Source organism: Rattus norvegicus, chromosome 13 (assembly GCF_021556685.1).
Source record: "Rattus norvegicus strain SHRSP/BbbUtx chromosome 13, alternate assembly SHRSP_T2T, whole genome shotgun sequence".
Lineage (NCBI taxonomy): Eukaryota > Metazoa > Chordata > Mammalia > Rodentia > Muridae > Rattus > Rattus norvegicus.
The window spans coordinates 109,201,162-109,221,542 of NC_141546.1; the positions used below are offsets into that span (position 1 = coordinate 109,201,162).

At 38.8% G+C, this 20,381-nt stretch overlaps 1 protein-coding gene and 1 long non-coding RNA gene across 14 annotated transcripts in view; one reads left to right on the plus strand and one right to left on the minus strand.

Annotated features, from left to right (window-relative positions):
- Cr1l (complement C3b/C4b receptor 1 like) overlaps positions 1-20,381 on the minus strand; it is a 53,819-nt gene that overhangs the window by 4,942 nt on the left and 28,496 nt on the right. For 2 of the 13 annotated variants that reach the window (XR_015635355.1, XM_087581479.1), the window contains exons 7-11: positions 19,988-20,073; positions 16,866-17,051; positions 12,890-13,075; positions 10,513-10,536; positions 9,232-9,307 (exon numbers count right to left, since the gene is read on the minus strand). Coding sequence is in view for 12 of the 13 variants with exons in the window: in XM_087581479.1 (XP_087437605.1) it covers positions 9,232-9,307; positions 10,513-10,536; positions 12,890-13,075; positions 16,866-17,051; positions 19,988-20,073 (558 nt within the window). In the remaining variant the exon portion in view is untranslated. Of the gene's footprint in view, positions 1-1,669; positions 1,872-4,806; positions 4,912-9,231; positions 9,308-10,512; positions 10,537-12,889; positions 13,076-16,865; positions 17,052-19,987; positions 20,074-20,381 lie in introns of those variants that run through there. The other 11 variants (NM_019301.2, NM_001005265.1, XM_087581480.1 and 8 more) reach the window with 11 other exon arrangements.
- LOC108352604 (uncharacterized) lies at positions 1,805-14,207 on the plus strand. The gene is made up of 2 exons (XR_015636326.1): positions 1,805-1,905; positions 13,559-14,207. It is a non-coding gene; the product is annotated as an uncharacterized LOC108352604 (long non-coding RNA).

Here is a 20,381-nt window from a genome sequence, read left to right on the forward strand (position 1 = left end):
TGTTATTTGTTTGTTTTGTCAAGAAGGGACATTTAAAATAACAGGATATTTTCATTTAGATGACAGCATTGTGAATATCTAAATTATGAAGAATTCATACATTAATAATTGAAAGGACAACATAAACCCCATTTGCTCCATTTTAGGACCAGGCCTAATTTAAACACACACACACACACACACACACACACACACACACACACACACACACACAACCGTCACCAGTCCCAGGAACTAGGCCACAGATCACCAGCTCCAGGAACAGACCATAAATCCCAGGGACTAGGCCATAGGTCACCGGTTCCAGAAACAGACCATAAATTCCAGGAATAAGATCATAAAACCCCCTCCCAAAGAACAGCCTGGAGATAACCAGAAAAAAGGGAAAATATCTTATCTCCGGATGGGCTATCTGTGCTGGTCAGTCCTCTCCCATCCTGTGGTTAAACGTTCATGACATAGGAATGAAGCCTACTGACCACTTGGCACAAGCGGATCAGAAGCCAATCCCTGTGACCTTCCCAGCACCCACCAATGAAATTTTAGATTACCTAACTAAATATAGAAGAAATAACATATTAGCCAAAGTCATACTAATGTCACCACTTTGGTCCCTGCCAATCACGTTACAGATTACCTAATCCTTCTAGAGTTCCCCTGGTTCCCAATAAGGCCAGCATGCCTTTGTCTAGGGTTGCCATTTGGAGGAATGGCTGACCCCCCGCATGCTGGTTGATTCTGTAGAATAAACATTTTGTCCTTGCATACTATCCAAGTTTGGGGTCTTCCTTCACTAATTTTCAGACTCTTACATAATCAGGATGGTGGTATTACATATAAATGCAGATTTATCAAGTGTTTATTACCCTTTGTTGTGGTTTTTATGCAGGGGACAAGAAAGTATGATAAAAAGGAAGGAGTGGACTAGAAAGAAAAGATTAATGGTACACTTTATCTTTTTTCCTTTTGTTAATTAATAAACAGCAGTTCAGAAAAAATACACACCACCCACAATGCACGAAGCATTTCTCTGAGACTCTTTAGAAGTGTACTTGTGGCAGAGGTGTAAACAGTGACTAGTCAATCCTCTAAGAGACAGCTTTAAAGTGCATGTCCTTCTGTTACTACCACGCAGAATAAGTTCTTTCGTTTCAAGCCTGAATACGATGCTTCAACCAGTGGACAAAGCCCCGAGGGCAGACCTGGCCTCCAGATGTTACAGCCTACTTGACTGTTCTCCACTGATCATCCCCTCCCCTTCCTTCCCCAGCCCTGCCTCCCTCTCAACCGGCCAGCATCACCCACTACCTGCAGCTCCTACGAACACTCCCTCCTTCACCATATGCCTCCACCTTGCCTCTTCTTTGCTTTGACATTTAGCCTGGGCACACAGGTCTTGTGCTCAGTATTGATTCTCACCCCTTGTCTACAGAGTGTTGCCAAAACTGATGCTTTGTAAAACTGTAGTCAAGACTGACCTTGATGATCTCTTTATGAAATGATTTTGATTTTTCTTTTCAGAATCAAGATCATTCTCCTGCCTTAGAGTTCTGCAGGGTGAGTGCTACGATCACAGGAGTCAGCACTGCATCTGGCTCAATATATACAGTCTATATGTTTACTGTTTTAAAGAATGAGCTCATACTACTTTTTATTTTTATTTATTTTTATTTTTGAAACAAGTTAAATATCCTGAGTGGCCATGAGTTTGTTGCATTCCTTATGTATGAACAACACATCTAGATTTTAAAAGAAAATAGTTTATTTTAAAAGTGATACAGACAGGAAATGTTTTGCGTTTCAGAGACATCACTGTACATGGCGGCTATTAGACTTCTTGAGTGAGTGAATTCCGTGCTGGGCTACTGGTACTTCAGCAAAAAGAAAAGTGAAAAGGTGTTTCAGGTGAGTGATCTTGCATGTATGGATCTAAATAAATATTTAAGCACTTTTATGAAATGTTTAAAAAAATAATTTCCTGTAAAAACAAACCTAGCTCCCCGTCTGGTGTCCTCTCCCTACAATATTATCACATGGTTAGGTTGAAACCTGTTCTGCACAATTTTCCCATCAACAATTCCAATAGTGAAGGAAACAAACTCTACACCTTAGAACTTTGGACGCAGATCTTAAAAAAAAAAAAAAATCCCCCAAAGCACTGCGGTCTATGTTATTTTGTCTGAATTTAAAATACTGAGCCTTTCGTGTTCTTTTATATACAGTATTTAAAAAAAAAAAAAGCTTCAAGAGAAAAGGAAAAAAGTAACTAGGAAACTAGATAATTAATAGAAAGCTTTTTGAATCCACTTCCGTGCAGAAGAAAAGAAAATATTAACTGCTGTTGGGGTTTGGTCTTTTGCTGTGTCCTGTAACGCTAAACGCTGGCCCCCAAGGCCTAGCTGCCCCCAGAAAGGAGAGGATCTGCATGTAAAGTAGTGCTCCTAAATTTAAAACTCTTGGTTGAATAAAGATGCCGACAGCCCACGTAGCTGGGCAGAAGAAAGGTAGGGGGCTAGGGGAAGTGTTTTTAGTTCCTGAGCTTGGGATCCGAGGGGGGGTCACGAAAGGGAAGACAAGGCAGAGAGAGAGGACAACATGGAGTAGGTGAATCATGAACACACAGCCAGCTGGAGCTAAGAGCTGTGCAGATTGAATATGACAAATTATAACTCAGAGTTATGGATAGGGAAGTAGAAGCTAATAGTGTAGAGGTAGATGTTGCCCAGCTCTAGTGCTTTAAAGGCTTATTATAAACATCAAGGCTGTGTGCCTTTTATCTTGGAGCCCCCAACTGAGATTAAATATTTAATACAACAAACTTCAGGGTTTTTTTTTTTTTTTTTTGCATCTTTATTGACTATAAAATGCCTTTTTTTTCCCTGAGGCTTTTTTCTACTGTCCGTTGTTGAATTAAGGATTTTTATACTTAAGTATTGGCAGAAATGCCAAGTTTCAAGCAGTGCACAGTATTATCAGAAAGAAGAGGGACATTTTATTAAACAAAGTGATGCTTTTGCCTCTGCTTGTTAGGAAGGAGAGCGGCCCATTCCTTTTCAGAGCATGAGCTGTGATTATTTCTAGAGTTTGTGAATGTGTTAGGGGTGTGTTTGTTTACACAGGATCTCAGGTAACCCAGGCTAACTCAAACTCCTTATATAACTGAAAATGACAGATCGGTACCGGCTGTGCTATTATTTCTGAGAATGTCCCAAGATCCTATGGATGGGTACGTTAGGATTTCTGGGAAGCCAGTAAGCAAATGAATAGCTCTGTGTGATACAGAAATAAAGAGCTGTGAAGCTGTGGGAGTCTGAAATAGGTAAAGCAACAGTTCTGAGTAAGTGGCAGGACACCTACTGAATAAGGCAAGGAAACAGGGTAGAAATTCAGGGCTTAAGGGAACTACCCGGGTTTTGTTGTCATGGAGAGCTCTTTGATATAAAGTAGAATTTGTCAACATTACTTGTGATCAAATCCGACACAACAATGCTGTGTCAGATTACAGTACAAAGCTATTGGTATATGAAACTATCAAAATTGGAGTAATCTTATTTGCTAATCAAAATTACTTAAAAATAGGGCAAATTTGTAAGTATCTAGGGCTTGGTGGGCCATGTTGTTTCTGGGTGTGCTTCACTAATCCCTTGCTGCTGGGGTAAGAAAGTAGCCACTGGCCACATGACTGGTGAGGGTGTGCAATTAGAATGGCTTATGCAACACAAGTGGTCAGCTGCATTTGGCCCAGACTGGAATTGGATTCTTGGAGTTGTTACTTGGTTTATAGTTCAGTGATTCACAATATTCAGTTAAATCACAATAATGCATTCAGTGTAGTATTAGTTCCCTTTCAACCCCAAACCTTTGGCCAATAGTTGCCATATAAGGATTTGTGTTGAGGATGAACAGAAGAGATGACTGATGAGTTAGGAGTGGATTTAGCTGCAGAAGACAGAAAGAGAGTGAAGCTAGGCAGTAGTGGAACAGGTCTTTACTGCACTTGGGAGACAGAAGCAGGTGGATCTCTGAGTCTAAGGCCAGCCTGGACTCCATAGTAAGTTGCAGGATAGCCAGGGCTACACAGAGATACCCTGCCTTAAAAGATGGAGAGAGAAGAGAGAGGGAGGGAGGAAGGGAGAGGGAGAGGGAGACAGAGAGAGACACACAGGCAGGCACAGACACAGACACACAGAGACAGAGAGAGTCAGAGTCACAGGAAGCCAAGTGAGTACTGAAATTGGGAAAGAAGTAGAGAAAGCCACTGAGGACCCTTAAGCGATCCCACATCAGTATGTGCGTGTACCCCTAGAGAGCAGGTACTTACTTGGCTTTCACAGGACAAAGCAAAACCTGCTATCCCTCAAAGGCTCATAGTATACCTTAGCGTAGTACTAACAGTTACCAAACGTAATCATAAAGATGGCAATAGCCCAGGAAACAAACTAAAACTTCCAGCTTGAGAAATATTTTCCAACTTCTGTGTGGAGTATTCTGCTTGAATTGTTTCTGTTTTTTAATTTGTTTGGGGGTGGGATTTTTGTTGTTGTTTTGTTTTGTTTTTTAAGATGTATTTATTTATTGTGTATATAGCATTCTGCCTGTATATATGTCGGAAAGACAAAGTAGGCACCAGATCTCATTATAGATGGTTATGAGCCACCACATGGTTGCTAGGAATTGAACTCAGGACCTATGGAAGGGCAGCCAGTGCTCTTACAACCAGTGTTCTTAACCTCCGAGCCATCTCTTCAGCCCATGTTTAAATCTGAGTTGATGCAAACATTTTTAATTCTGGGTGTGCATAGATACCTGTTGTTCTCCTGACTTGTGAGCAGAGACTGAGGCTGAACACAGCTGTCTTCTTTAGAATTTAAATAGATACCCACTTCTTTACACTTTTCATTGGTGGAATTGCTAATTGGCAGTGAGAAAAGGAAAACTGTATGAATTATCTTACAGTTTAGAAAGTAATTAATAATGTTTATTTTGATAAAGTTATAATTTTACTAAGTAAAAACTCAGACTAGAAAATACTAACCCCATTGTATAAGACTCTAGCTTGTTTACATACATGTAGCCAAGCCTTACAACAACACATCTCACTATTTCTGAAGTAATTTTGGTTAGTAATTAGGTTTACCACAAATTCTGACAACTTCACATACTAATAGGTTTGCATTGCAACCCTATATTACATCATTGTGCTCCGTGATTACTAGTGATGTGACTACTTTGTGATTCAAAGTTCTACTTTGTATCAAAGTAATCCTCACTATTAGCACAGTAGCAAGCAGCAGGTGTTATAAAGAAACTTCCCTCTCTCTACCTTCTGGTCCGCACCTACACATTCAACAAACTGCAAGTCAAAACCATTCAAAATAGCTGCACCTCTGATGAATATATAAAGGCTTTTCTCTTGCCATTTTCCCTAAATCACATAGTATAACTATATAGTTTAAAATATTTACACAGAATTTTCATTGTATTATATTATCACAAGTAATCTACAGACAAATGAGACAAGTGGGAGGTTCTAAAAAAGTACTATCCTCTTTCTATTTAAGATTACTTGAACATCCAAAGAATTTTGGTATCTGTGAGAATTCTAGAACCAAGAGCCTTCGGATTATAAGGGATGACTAGATGTAGTAACTTAAAGAAAAAGAAAATAATTAATTACTTTTAAGATCAATAACTAATGAAAAAACATTTTCTGGCATTAATTATAAGCATAGGACTGTGTTCAGTAAGACAAGAGCTGTTAAAAGATAGGCAAGGAAGATGAAGCTTGATGGTCAGTGTTTTGTCCAAGGATTCATAGCTATTGACTGACAATGGGCTAGGTCTGACTATAAACCCCATGCTTTCACCAGAAATGCTATACCATGCTTTCTGGGGTTACTTAGCAAGTACTTTATATAACATAAATAACTTCAGAGTAAAGGGTTAGAAAAAGATTTTCCAAGAGAATGTACCTCAACAAATACAAGAAAATTGAAATAACCCCCTGCATCCTATTAGATTACCAGGTCAACAACAGAAACAGCAGAAAGCCCACAAACTCATGGAAACTGAACATGTCTGTACCGAATGACTGATGGGTCCAAACAGAAATAAAGAAACTAAAGACTTCCTAGAATTCAATGAAAATGAATGCACAACATACCCAAACTTATGGGATACAATGAAAGTGGTAGTAAGAGGAAAGTTCACAGCATTAAGTCCCTATATACAAAAATTGGTGAGATCTCATACTAGCAATTTAACAGAACACCAGAAAGTTCTAGAACAAAAAGAAGCAAGCACACCCAAGAGGAGTAGAGGGCAAGAAATAATTAAACTGAGGGTTGAAATCAATAAAATAGAAACAAAGAGAACAGTACAAAGAATCAATGAAATTAGTTGATTCTTTAAGAAGATCAACAAGATAGACAAATCTTTATCCAAACTAACTAAAAGGCAGAGAGAGACTACCTAAATTAACAAAATCAGAAACAAAAGTGGGGAAATAACAACAGAAACCAAGGAGAGCGAAAGAACTATCAGATCATACTTTAAAAACTTATATTCCACAAAACTGGAAAATCTAAAAGAAATGGATAATGTTTTCAATAGAAACCACTTATTAAAATTAAATCAAGATCAGACAAACAATTTAAATGGATCTATAACCCCTAAAGAAATAGCAGTCGTTGAACACCCCTGCCTCAAAAGCCCAGAACCAAGTGGTCTTAATGTATAATTCTATCAGATTTTCAAGAAGAGTTAACACCAATCCTTCTCAAATTATTCCACAAAACAAAAATAGAAAAAACTTTGCCAAATTTGTTTTATTAGGCCACAGTCACCTTGATACCCAAAATGCACAAAGAGTCAACAAAGAGAATTACAGACAAATTTCCCCTATGAACATAGATGCCTAATACTCCACAAAATACTTGCAAATTGAATATAAAAATATTTCTAAAAGATCATCTACCATGATCGAATAGAACTCATCCCAGTGATGCAGAGATCAGTCACCATACAAAAACCCATCAATGTAATCTACCATATAAACAAACTGACAGGAAAAACCCCACATGATAATCTCACTAGATGCTGAGAAAGCCTTTGACAAAATTTCAACATCCCTTCACATTAAAAAGTCTTGGAGAGATCAGGGATACAAGGCACCTACCCAAACATAAAAAAAGCCAATATACCGCAAACCAATAGCCAACATCAAATTAAATGGAGAGAAACTTAAAGCAATTTCACTAAAATCAGGGACAAGACAAGGCTGTCCACTCTTTCCCTATCTCTTCAATATAGTACTTGAAGTCCAATAAACTTTACAATAAAACAACTAAAGGAGATCAAGGGGATACAACTTGGAATGGGAAGAAGTCTAAGTATCACTACAGCAACCCCCACAATTCTACCAGGGAACACCCACAGCTGATAAACACCTTTAGCAATGTGGCTTGATACAAAATTAACTAAAAAAAAATTAAAAATCAGTAGCCCTCCTATATACAAATGACTAACTGAAAGGAACCAGGGAAACAACAACGGTTCACAATATCCACAAACAATTTAAGATATCTTGAGGTAAACCTACCTAACCAAGCAAGTGAAAGACTTGTATGACAATAACTTCAAGTCTTTGAAGAAAAAAAATTGAAGATTTCAGAAGATAAAAAGATCTCTCATGCTCATAGATCAGTAGAATTAATGTAAAAATGGCCATCCCACCAAAAGCAATCTACAGATTTAATGCAATCCCCATCAAAATTCCAACACAATTCTTTACAGGCCTTGAAGGGACAATATTCAACTTCATATGGAAAAACAAAAATCCTGGGATAGCTAAAGCAATCCTGAAGAATAGAGTAACTTCCAGGGGTATCAGTATCCCTGATTTAAGCTGTACTACGGAGCTACGGTAATAAAAACTGCATGGTATTGGCATAAAAACAGACACATTGATCAATGGAATCAAATTGAAGACCCAATAAATCCACACACCTACAGACACCTGATTTTTTATTAAAAAAAAAAAAAAAAGAAAAGAAATACCAAATGACAAAAAAAAAAAAAAAAAAAAAAAGAAAAAAAAAAAAAAAGAAGCATCTTCAACTAATGGTCCTGGTCTAACTGGATGTCTGCAAATAGATCCATACTTATCACCCTGCACAAAACTCAAGTCCAGTGGATCCAAGACCTCAACAGTAAGCCAGACACACTGAAACTGACAGAAAAGACAGGAAGAGCCTTGAACTCACTGGCACAGGAGATAACTAAATATAACACTGATAGCACAGGCAGAGATTGACGATAAATGGGGCCTCATGAAATTGTAAAGCTTCTGTGAGGCAAAAGACTGTCAATAAGACAAAATGGCAGCTGACAGAATGGATAAAGATTTTCATCAATGCCACATCCAATAGAGAACTAATATCCAAAATATATAAAGAACTCAAGAAGCTAGGTATCAACAAACCATACATACATACCACACACCCACACTTAAAATGTTATATCTACTTACTTTGGTGTAAATATACTATTTGTATAACCAAGGCCACCTGAGAATTACCTGTCTTTTCGACAGTTCTATTGCTTTCTTTTAATTCACTTTGCTTTCCAAAGGAAGGAACATAAAATTTATAGATTTTATAGATTAAATTTTTTACTTTTTCCTTTATATTCTCATTCTCTCTCTCTCCCTCTCTCCCTCTCTCCCTCTCTCTCTCTCTCTCTCTCTCTCTCTCTCTCTCTCTCTCGCTGTATACAGGCATACATATATACATATTTGCATATGTGAGGGTATATGTAAGTGATGTATGGGTTAGGAGTCTTCCTCTCTTGTTTACCACACCTTATTCCACTGAAACAAGGTCAGTAAAACCCAGAGCAAACTTTTATGGCAAGTCTGTCTAATCAATGTGTTCCAGGATATCCACTGTCTCTACCTTCTGAGCACTGGAATTATGGGAAAGCCACCATGTCCACCTGGCAATAGGAGCTGGGGATCTAAACTTTGGTCCTCATACTTGCTGTGCAAGTGTTTTAACCACTAAGCCACCTTCCCCAGACTATTTTTGCTTCATTTGTTTGGCATGGTATATTCTGTGACCCAGACAAACCTCAGACTTATGGCTATCCTGTCTACGATACCAGAATGTTAGACTACAGGTATAGGTCACGGCTTCCTGCTAAAATTTATTTGGAGAATGTGGCTATACTCACCGTTTTTTAAACTTCATAATCATCCAGTAGGAAAAAATGATGAATAAAATAAGGACGATTATCCCAATGAAAATTCCTAAACAGGAAAACAAAATAAATGAAAAACATCACAAAAGTTTCAAACTCTATCCTAATAACTAATCCCATTGTTGGTTATCAATGATTCTTTTACATGTAACTTTACCCTAGGTTCTGCTCTATTTGGGTTTTAATGTAGGGCATTAGACCTACAGTATTAGTTACGGAGTGGCCAGAGCATTCTATAAGCTTCTTCCCAACAACCCAGCCCTTCATAACAATGGTGCTGCTGGACTCAGTACACATAGCTTACCCAACTCTTTAATAGAAGGTGAGACAGGCTGCTCTATGTGATAGAAATCCCCTTGGTATCAAACTGTATAATTCCATTTGTGTTGATTAAACGATCAACTTGACACAGTTTAGAATCACTTGAGAGACTGAGTGAGGAATTAGCTAGCTCTGGTTGTCCTGTAGGCATGGCTGAGAGAGGTATCTTACTTACTAAGGTGGCCCTATAGACTCACACTGTAGGTGGCATCATTCTCAGGCAAGGGATCATGGATTATACAAGAACAGAGAAAGGTTCTTGACTGTAATGTGAGAAGCTGCTTCAAATTCCTGCCACCTTGACTCCCCACAGTGATGGCCTGTACCCTGGAATTATTAGCTAAGAATAAAAGCTCCTTTCTCCTCTAAATCTTCTATCTCCAGACACAGGATTCACCCACATGATGGTCTTACAATTTTAACAGTACAAACTATCAGGATGACCACATTTCTGGGCACAAAGTAAAGACGGAATTGCCTCTCCAGTCATATTAAAATAAAGAATTGTTGACAGCAAAGAATGATTACTCACTCAAATAATTCAAAGATGAGGTCCTTCAATGTGCATGAAGATGCCAATCTCATGATACCCTAAACCAGTGGTTCTCAACCTTCCTAATGCTCTGGCCCTTTAATACAGTTCCTCATGTTGTGGTGACCCCAACTATAAAACTATTCTCATTGGTATTTCATAATTGTAATTCTATTACTGTAACGAATCATAATGTAAATATCTGTTTTCCTTAAGTGACCCCTGTGAAAGGGTCCATTAGCCCCAAGGGTCATGACCCACAACTTACACTAAGTTTACCCTAAACTTACACTAATTTTAATTGAACTTACAAGATATTATGACTTCTTTTTACATATCATTTATTATAAGTAGATACTTACAGCTAAAGAATTTCTCAGTAAACCCATCACAGGACTTACCAGCTATTAGACCACTGTTTGAGCCTGAAAGAGAGAAAAAGCCAAAGAAATGTTACTGGTACATAATGTGGTAGGACACACAGGCTCTGAAAAGGTCTAAGCCGGATGGGGACCCAGCACTGAGACAGGGAAGTGGACATTCGCTCCCACCACTAACCAAGTAGTCATCTCAAACTGACAACGGCTCACAAGTAAAAAATTAGATTTCTCCAGTGGAGTTACACTGAGTATACGAAATGCACCCAAGGACAGACCTTATGACCAGCAATGCATGGTTAACTCAAAATAGCCTCGGCGGTATTAGAGGAGGTTTTGTTTTGTTTTGTCTCATATTGATAATCTGGGAATTTTTTTAACCTTACTCTTCTTCTTTTGCTTTTATATATTATGGTTATTGATGTTGTGGTTTTATGAGTTTTCTGTGTGGGTATGCATATGTGTGTGTGTGTGTGTGTGTGTGTGTATCTTGTGCTTTTTCTTTGTTTTGTTCCATTCTGTTCTTTTTGCTTGCTTTTTGTTTGTGTGTGTGTGTTTATTTGTTTGTTTTAAAGAAAAAGAACAGTAAAGTTAGATGGGTAGGAAGGTGGAGAGGATCTAGAAGAGAGACAGAAAATCTGGATTAGAATATATTGTATGAAAAAAATAAACCTGACTCCAAACACACACACACACACACAAACTGCCAATAAACACATGGTTTACTACTCAAACCACGTCCTCCTCAGCTTAAGTTGCTTGATAAATGTATTATTATAAAATTTATGTAACTTTAACTCTAATCATATCTTGTATGTATTCAAGATAAAAAGAAGTCCTAGCCTGTCTTGAAATGATGACTGAATTATTTGATAACTTTTGTGAAGTCTTCATTACATTTATGATACTTTTTCATTTATAAAACTTTTACTTCACTAATATCAATTTTTAACTTCTTTATGTTTGCTGTTGTTACTTCATACTTTGTTTTGATTTAGTAACTGCAGTGCTGTTTCCCCAGATGTCTGAACTTTCTTTCTGTCCCAGGCAGATCTTCAGTATATTCTGAACACTCTTATTCAGGACCCCCATTAACTTTTGCCAAAGAAATGCAAAAACATTCCATACTCTGAAAGTGTTGAGTTTATAATTTCTCTAAATTATTGGTAATTGAATACCTTGAAGGAATTAGATATAAAAATGGATCTTGAACAATCTTAGTACATAACAAAGGTTATAAAGAAGAGCTTAAGCAGGCAGGAAGGGAAATAGCACTTAGATGTTTTATTTATTACTTCAATACTTTGTGGTGGTAGGGATGGAGCCCACTGCCTTGAGCACGACAGGCAAGTAATCTACTATCAATTGACAGCCCAACCCAAGAAGTTATTCAGTGCTAATTCTGTTCAGCTATTCCTTGATATGTACAAGTTATAACACCCTCCAGTTGCTTGCAGAACTCAGAATAACATAATTTCCACATTTTAATGTGTTCACTATATTAAATGAAATTCCTTCACCTACAATAGTGAGAGACATGGCCTGCAGCTGTCTACACTGTGGAAGGCACTCTCTGCAAACAGTTCTCAAAGGCCTATTGATGTGCTATCTTGGCTCTCAGGCCATAAGGAAACCCATATGATAAATGCAATGGTAGAATGAGGTAGAGAGAGCAGTGGGAGCTTGAGGAGAGATGACAGACTAGAGAGCATGAAGACAGAAAGGAAGGGGAGCTTCCATGCGGTGAACCTTTGTGGGTCTTGTATTTCACTGCCTACTACCTAGTGTTGAGGAAAAGCAATCCCACCACCTCCTCTTAGATTTTTATTGGGGACCATGGTTGGATTGATTAGTTAATTAACCAACGAGGCTAAAAAACACAAACATTGAACTTTTAATAAAGCTACTCATAAACATAGCCCTTCACAAAATAAATGACCTAAGCCACATGCTTTTACACTTTGTAGACAAAGAAAATAAATATGTAAAGGAATGGCAAGACAAATGGGTCACTGAACCTGGATAAATTCTAGGATTATCATTAAGAGATCTACGGGTAGGAAAGTGAAAATTGGTTAAAAAAAAAAAAGTTTGCTTCAATGAAATAAAATACTTGTCTTATCACAGCCCCATTTCTTGGTCTCAGGTCATTCAGGTTATATTCCTGTCTTTGTATGCAAAGAATATCCCTTCAGAAAAATCTTCCAAAAGACCCCTGTGGTCACATTTCAAGTGATTTTTTACTAATATTCCTATTTGTTGAATTTTGAGAGAGTGCATTCTCAGCTCCCTCATCACTACGCAACATCACACCCCATCACAGTGGGCACAGGATACAGAGATGACTGGGCAGTCAGTGACCGGGCTGAGGAGGAGCTCCACCCCTCAACTTTGCACTTACGAGAGACACATTTGGGCAGAGGAGGATCCCAGCTGGCATCGGACTGGCACTGGCTCTGAGAACTGCCTTCTAGAGTATACCCATCCTCACATTCCAAGGCTACATTATCTCCATAGTAATAATCTTTTTTCATTTGCAACCCTTTCTGGAATCCACTCATATCCTGAGGGAGTTTACATATCACTTCTGCAATTAGAAAAATCACAAGGAAATTAGTATTTTGTGGTTAATTAAAAGTGCTATTACAGAAACATCTGTAACCCCAGATTCTGCCCTCCACAAAATGGGGTATGTTTTCAGCAAAGATTAGTTGTCACCCTCACAAATTTATTCTTTAAATTTTCTGACTTTTATTTGTGTACAGTAAGGGAACTTTGGATTACCAACTTGCAGCTGGAAATTTTTAGAAACATATGTCAGGAAACCATGTGCTAGCCCTTAGTCCATGTGAGCCACACCTAATAAAAAAATTACAATTTCATGCTACCTTTCTTGGTATATAACATATACTGGTATTTTGGCTATGGGGTAAATGTAAATGCTTCTGGCCTACTTATATATATAGAACAAAGAAACTAGTAACTTGAGATTCTAATTTTATATACTATCTATTTAATTTCTTTTATTTCATTTAATTCATACTTTAAATTGCTTTCTTTTTCATTCCAGCCATAAATACCGTCCTAAACACCCTTAGTCATCAGAGAAATGCAAATCAAAACAACCCTGAGATTCTACCTCACACCAGTCAGAATGGCTAAGATCAAAAACTCAGGTGACAGCAGATGCTGTTGAGGATGTGGAGAAAGAGGAACACTCCTCCATTGTTGGTGGGATTGCAAGCTCCTATAACCACTCTGGAAATCAGTATGAAGATTCCTCAGAAAAGTGGACATTGTATTACCTGAGGACCCAGCTATACCACTCCTGGGCATAACCCAAAACATGCTCCAACATATAACAAAGACACATTCTCGATTCCATTCATAACAGCCTTATTTATAATAGCCAGAAGCTGGAAAGAACCCAGATGCCCTTCAACAGAGGAATGGATACAGAAAATGTGGTACATCTACACAATGGAATATTACTCAGCTATCAAAAACAATGACTTCATGAAACTCATAGGCAAATGGATAGAACTAGAAAATATCCTGAGTGAGATAACCCAATCACACACACACACACAAAAGGTAAGCACTCACTGATAAGTGGATATTAGCCCAAAAGTTCGAACTACCCAGGATACAATCCACAGACCACATGAAGCTCAAGAAGAAGGACGACCAAAGTGTGGATGCTTCATTCCTTCTTAAAAGGGGGAACAAAAACATTCATAGGAGGAGATATGGAGGCAAAGTTTGGAGCAGAGACTAAAGGAATGGCCATTCAGAGCCTGCCCCACCTGGGGATCCAGCCCATATAAATAAAGCTACCAAACCTAGACAATATTGATGATGCCAAGAAGTGAATGCTGACAGGAGCCTGATATAGTTCTCTCCTGATAGGCTCAGCCAGAGTGTGACAAATACAGAGGCGAATGCTAGCACCAAATCACTGAACTCAGAACGGGGTCCCCACTGGAGGAATTATGGACAGGATTGAATGCTCTGAAGGAGCTTGCAACCCCATAAGAACAACAATACCAACCAACCAGAGTTCGCAGGGAATAAACGGCTACCCAAAGAGTACACATGGACTGCCCCATGGCTCCAGCTCAGTATGTAGCAGAGGATGGCCTTGTTGGGCACCAATGTGGGGAGAAGCCCTTGGTCCTGCCAAAGCTGGAAGTGTAGAGGAATATCACGGCGGGAGGTGGGAAGGGGGTGGTGGTTGGGGAAGGGGAACACCCTTATAGAAGGGGGAGGGGAATGGGATGAGAGCTTATGGATGGAAAACTGGAAAAGGGAGTAACATTTGATATGTAAATAAAAATATCCAATAAAATAAAATTTAAAAAAAAAAGGAACCCAGAAGCCAGCTGAATCTAAATCTTGTGACTGACAACAGGGTTATAACTGGTGTGCTAAACTGTTACACCAACTCTAAACCCCCACCACCTGTGGCACTAAGCAGACATCCCTAGGAGCACAAGAACCAGAACATGCAGAGCACTTCTCACTTCTAGCTGCCATTTCTTTTATTCTCATCCACAGGTAATGAGAAGAAAGGACAAACATTTGGGACAAAATCAGGCACTGTTTTCACAGAAACATGGTATGCTAGATGTTTTAAAAAGAAAGAAATGGGTGAGTTCTGGATGCCCTGCTATTGGGTTCTATTGTCCTGAAATTTTTAATTGTTCTGGAATTTAAAAAAAAAACAAAACATTGTGGGCAGCAGATTTCATAAATGATACATCTCCTAAAAATCAATCAAGATACCTGCTTTCTGTCCAGTCTTGCTTTCTACAGACCTAAAGAATTTCCTACCAATAATAATAGATTCCTAAACAATAACTATCACCAAGCACATTGTCATTGGCCACTGTGACCCCTGGGAGATTTATCACTGAATCACAATATACTTATCCTGATTCTATTACTACAGACTCTACTAAAAGGACTAAGCATGAACTTCCTAAAGAGTGTTATGTTTTGGATATGGAATGTTCCTCAGTGCACAGTGCTACCCATCTTGGCCTCAAGGTCGGCACTGCCAAGGACCAGCCTCAGCTTGGAGAGGGGTTCTGAGAGAAGTGGGGTTTGAGAGCAGCAAAACAAACCACTCAGAGTCAAGTCACGGGTCCAAGCTGGTGGCCTGTGTTCTGCTATCAGGACTGCTTTCTCTATGTTCTGCTCAAGACAGTTCTCTCTTGCTATTTCAAAAATCCTCTGGATAGCTCATCTATGGCAGATCAAAGGCCCAGTTTTTATTTTTTAATTTATTTACATATCACCTCACTCTTTACCACAGGTTTCCTTTAGATTATCCCATGAGTCAGCATTATGATCTCAGATCCCTTAATTCTTAGGAGACAACAAACACTTTCTTTTTTAAACATTGCAAAAGAACTCAGAGATCAGCCTGCCTTTGTTAAACACAGAAATTAAGCCTTCTGGGTGGGATCCTACCCTGAAATTACCTTTTCTACCTACCACACCTCTGAGGCTAACCTTGCTCTGTCCCAGGCTGACCCTGAACTCAAGAATCTGCCTGCTCTTGTAAGCATGAATGAAAACTTAGCTGGGTGAGATCTCCTGGGATCACCAGTCCAAGTATCTTGTATCTCCTTCCTCAGTATTTTTCTGACAGCTTGGCTTATGGTGCAGCTACCTCTGTTCCTTTAGATCTGTGAAGCTCATTACACAACTCATATTGTATCCTTATATTTTAAATAGCTGAGAAATTATGCTTTCGAACTGAGGAAAAGAAATCCCACCACCTCCTCTTAAAATTTTATTGGGGACCATGGTTGGATTGATTAGTTAATTAACCAACGAGGCTAAAAAACACAAACATTGAACTTTTAATAAAGCTACTCATAAACATAGCCCTTCACAAAATAAATGACCTAAGCCACATGCTTTTACACTTTGTAGACAAAGAAAATAAATATGTAAAGGAATGGCAAGACAAATGGGTCACTGAACCTGGATAAATTCTAGGATTATCATTAAGAGATCTACGGGTAGGAAAGTGAAAATTGGTTAAAAAAAAAAAAGTTTGCTTTAATGAAATAAAATACTTGTCTTATCACAGCCCCATTTCTTGGTCTCAGGTCATTCAGGTTATATTCCTGTCTTTGTATGCAAAGAATATCCCTTCAGAAAAATCTTCCAAAAGACCCCTGTGGTCACATTTCAAGTGATTTTTTACTAATATTCCTATTTGTTAAATTTTGAGAGAGTGCATTCTCAGCTCCCTCATCACTACACAACATCACACCCCATCACAGTGGGCATAGGATACAGAGATGACTGGGCAGTCAGTGACCGGGCTGAGGAGGAGCTCCACCCCTCAACTTTGCACTTACGAGAGACACATTTGGGCAGAGGAGGATCCCAGCTGGCATCGGACTGGCACTGGCTCTGAGAACTGCCTTCTAGAGTATACCCATCCTCACATTCCAAGGCTACATTATCTCCATAGTAATAATCTTTTTTCATTTGCAACCCTTTCTGGAATCCACTCATATCCTGAGGGAGTTTACATATCACTTCTGCAATTAGAAAAATCACAAGGAAATTAGTATTTTGTGGTTAATTAAAAGTGCTATTACAGAAACATCTGTAACCCCAGATTCTGCCCTCCACAAAATGGGGTATGTTTTCAGCAAAGATTAGTTGTCACCCTCACAAATTTATTCTTTAAATTTTCTGACTTTTATTTGTGTACAGTAAGGGAACTTTGGATTACCAACTATGCAGCTGGAAATTTTTAGAAACATATGTCAGGAAACCATGTGCTAGCCCTTGGTCCATGTGAGCCACACCTAATAAAAAAATTACAATTTCATGCTACCTTTCTTGGTATATAACATATACTGGTATTTTGGCTATGGGGTAAATGTAAATGCTTCTGGCCTACTTGTATATATAAAACAAAGAAACTAGTAACTTGTGATTCTAATTTTATATACTATCTATTTAATTTCTTTTATTTCATTTAATTCATACTTTAAATTGCTTTCCTTTTCATTCCAGCCATAAATACCTTCGTCAACACACTTAGTCATCAGAGAAATGCAAATCAAAATAACCCTGAGATTCCACCTCACACCAGTCAGAATGGCTAAGATCAAAAACTCAGGTGACAGCAGATGCTGTTGAGGATGTGGAGAAAGAGGAACACTCCCTCCATTGTTGGTGGGATTGCAGACTGGTACAACCATTCTGGAAATCAGTCTGGGGATTCCTCAGAAAAGTGGACATTATACTGAGGACGCAGCTATACCACTCCTGGGCATAACCCAAAAGATGCTCTAACACATAAAAAAGACACAATCTCGATTCTGTTCATATCAGCCTTATTTATAATAGCCAGAAGCTGGAAAGAACCCAGATGCCCTTCAACAGAGGAATGGATACAGGAAATATGGTACATCTACACAATGGAGTACTACTCAGCTATCAAAAACAATGACTACATGAAATTCATAGGCAAATGGATAGAACTAGAAAATATCCTGAGTGAGATAACTCAATCACACACACACACATACAAAAAAACAAACAAAAAAAATGGTAGGCACTCACTGATAAGTAGATATTAGCCTAAAAGCTCAAATTACCCAAGATACAATCCACAGATCACATGAAGCTCAAATTGTGAATGTTTCACTCCTTTTAAAAGGGGGAACAAAAATAATCATAGGAGATATGGAGGCAAAATTTGGAGCAGAGACTGACGGAATGGCCATTCAGAGCCTGCCCCACCTGGGGATCCAGCCCACATAAAACAGCTACCAAACCCAGACAATATTGGTGAAGCCAAGAAGTGAATGCTGACAGGAGCCTGATATAGGTCTCTCCTGATAGGCTCAGTCAGATCATGACAAATACAGAGGGGGATGGTAGCAGCAAACAACTGAACTAAGAACAGGGTCCCTATTGGAGGAGTTAGAGAAAGGATTGAAGGAGCTGAAGGAGCTTGCAACCCCATAAGAACAATACCAGCCGACCAGAGCTCCCAGGGACTAAACCGCTACCCAAAGAGTACACATGGACAGACCCATGGCTTGTTGGGTTCTATTGTCCTTAAATTTGTAATTGTTCTGGAATTTAAAGAAAAAAACAAAATATTGTGGGTGGAAGATTTCATAAATGATACATCTCCTAAAAATGAATCAAGATAACTGCTTTTTGTCCAGTCTTGCTTTCTACAGACCTAAAGAATTTCCTACCAATAATAATAGATTCCTAAACAATAACTATCACCAAGCACATTGTCATTTGCCACTGTGACCCCTGGGAGACGTATCACTGAATCACAATATACTTATCCTGATTCTATTACTACAGACTCTACTAAAAGGACTAAGCATGAACTTCCTAAAGAGTGTTACGTTTTGGATATGGAATGTTCCTCAGTGCACATGTGCTACCCATCTTGGCCTCAAGGTCGGCACTGCCAAGGACCAGCCTCAGCTTGGAGAGGGGTTCTGAGAGAAGTGGGGTTTGAGAGCAGCAAAACAAACCACTCAGAGTCAAGTCACGGGTCCAAGCTGGTGGCCTGTGTTCTGCTATCAGGACTGCTTTCTCTATGTTCTGCTCAAGACAGTTCTCTCTTGCTATTTCAAAAATCCTCTGGATAGCTCATCTATGGCAGATCAAAAGCCCAGGTTTGTTTTTTTTTTTAATTTATTTACATATCACCTCACTCTTTACCACAGGTTTCCTTTAGATTATCCCATGAGTCAGCATTATGATCTCAGATCCCTTGATTCTTAGGAGACAGCAAACACTTTCTTTTTTAAACATTGCAAAAGAACTCAGAGATCAGCCTGCCTTTGTTAAGCACAGAAATTAAGCCTTCTGGGTGGGATCCTACCCTGAAATTACCTTTTCTACCTACCACACCTCTGAGGCTAACCTTGCTCTGTCCCAGGCTGACCCTGAACTCAAGGATCTGCCTGCTCTTGTAAGCATGAATGAAAACTTAGCTGGGTGAGATCTCCTGGGATCACCAGTTCAAGTATCTTGTATCTCCTTCCTCAGTATTTTTCTGACAGCTTGGCTTATGTGGAGCTCATTATACAGCTCATATTGTATCCTTATATTTTAAATAGTTTAGAAAGTATATGTTTCGAACTCATGTTTTCATAGTTCTTCCCCACAGCTTTAAGTCCTGTCCTGAACTTCCCGGCGTTTATCATTGTGCTGAAGATATGGACACACCCCGGACTCCTGGACATACACTTTTTCTAATTAGGAAATATCACATATAATACAGAATTCAGAATGATTGATGCTAATCAAAGAGATTCTAAAGCAAGGAGATACTCACTTTGATTCAAAACAAAATTTTATTAGTGTAATCAATTTCTGTCACTATATCAGACTAGAATATAGAAAAAACACTATCAGGGAGGGTGTGGGTTAAAGTATAAAAAGTTAGGGTGAACAACTAGATTAAAGTCTTACTCTATGTACTCACGTTCACACACAGGAACGCTGCTATTCCAAATGCTTTCCACTCCATCAAGAACACAATGACTAGAAGAATTGCCTTTTAATTGATACCTAAGGAAGAAATGGGTAGTGGGCTGTAAAATGAATTCCCAGGTCTAGCCAAAAAAGCATCTGAGGATTTTGAGGATATGAAACCAGGAGGTGGAAGGGATGTGTGGCTGTAAAGCCATTCAATTACCACAGCTTCTAGCTGGTGGGTAAAACAGAATTGCGAAGCAACGGGACTTGTTATATAACACTCCCAGCTGACACTGAAGGCAGTCAGGGCACAGCCAGACCCTGGACTCTAACTCAGACACCCGATCATACTGCAGGAAGTACGGTACCCAACTGTAAAACTACTCTGCCAAGGTAACACC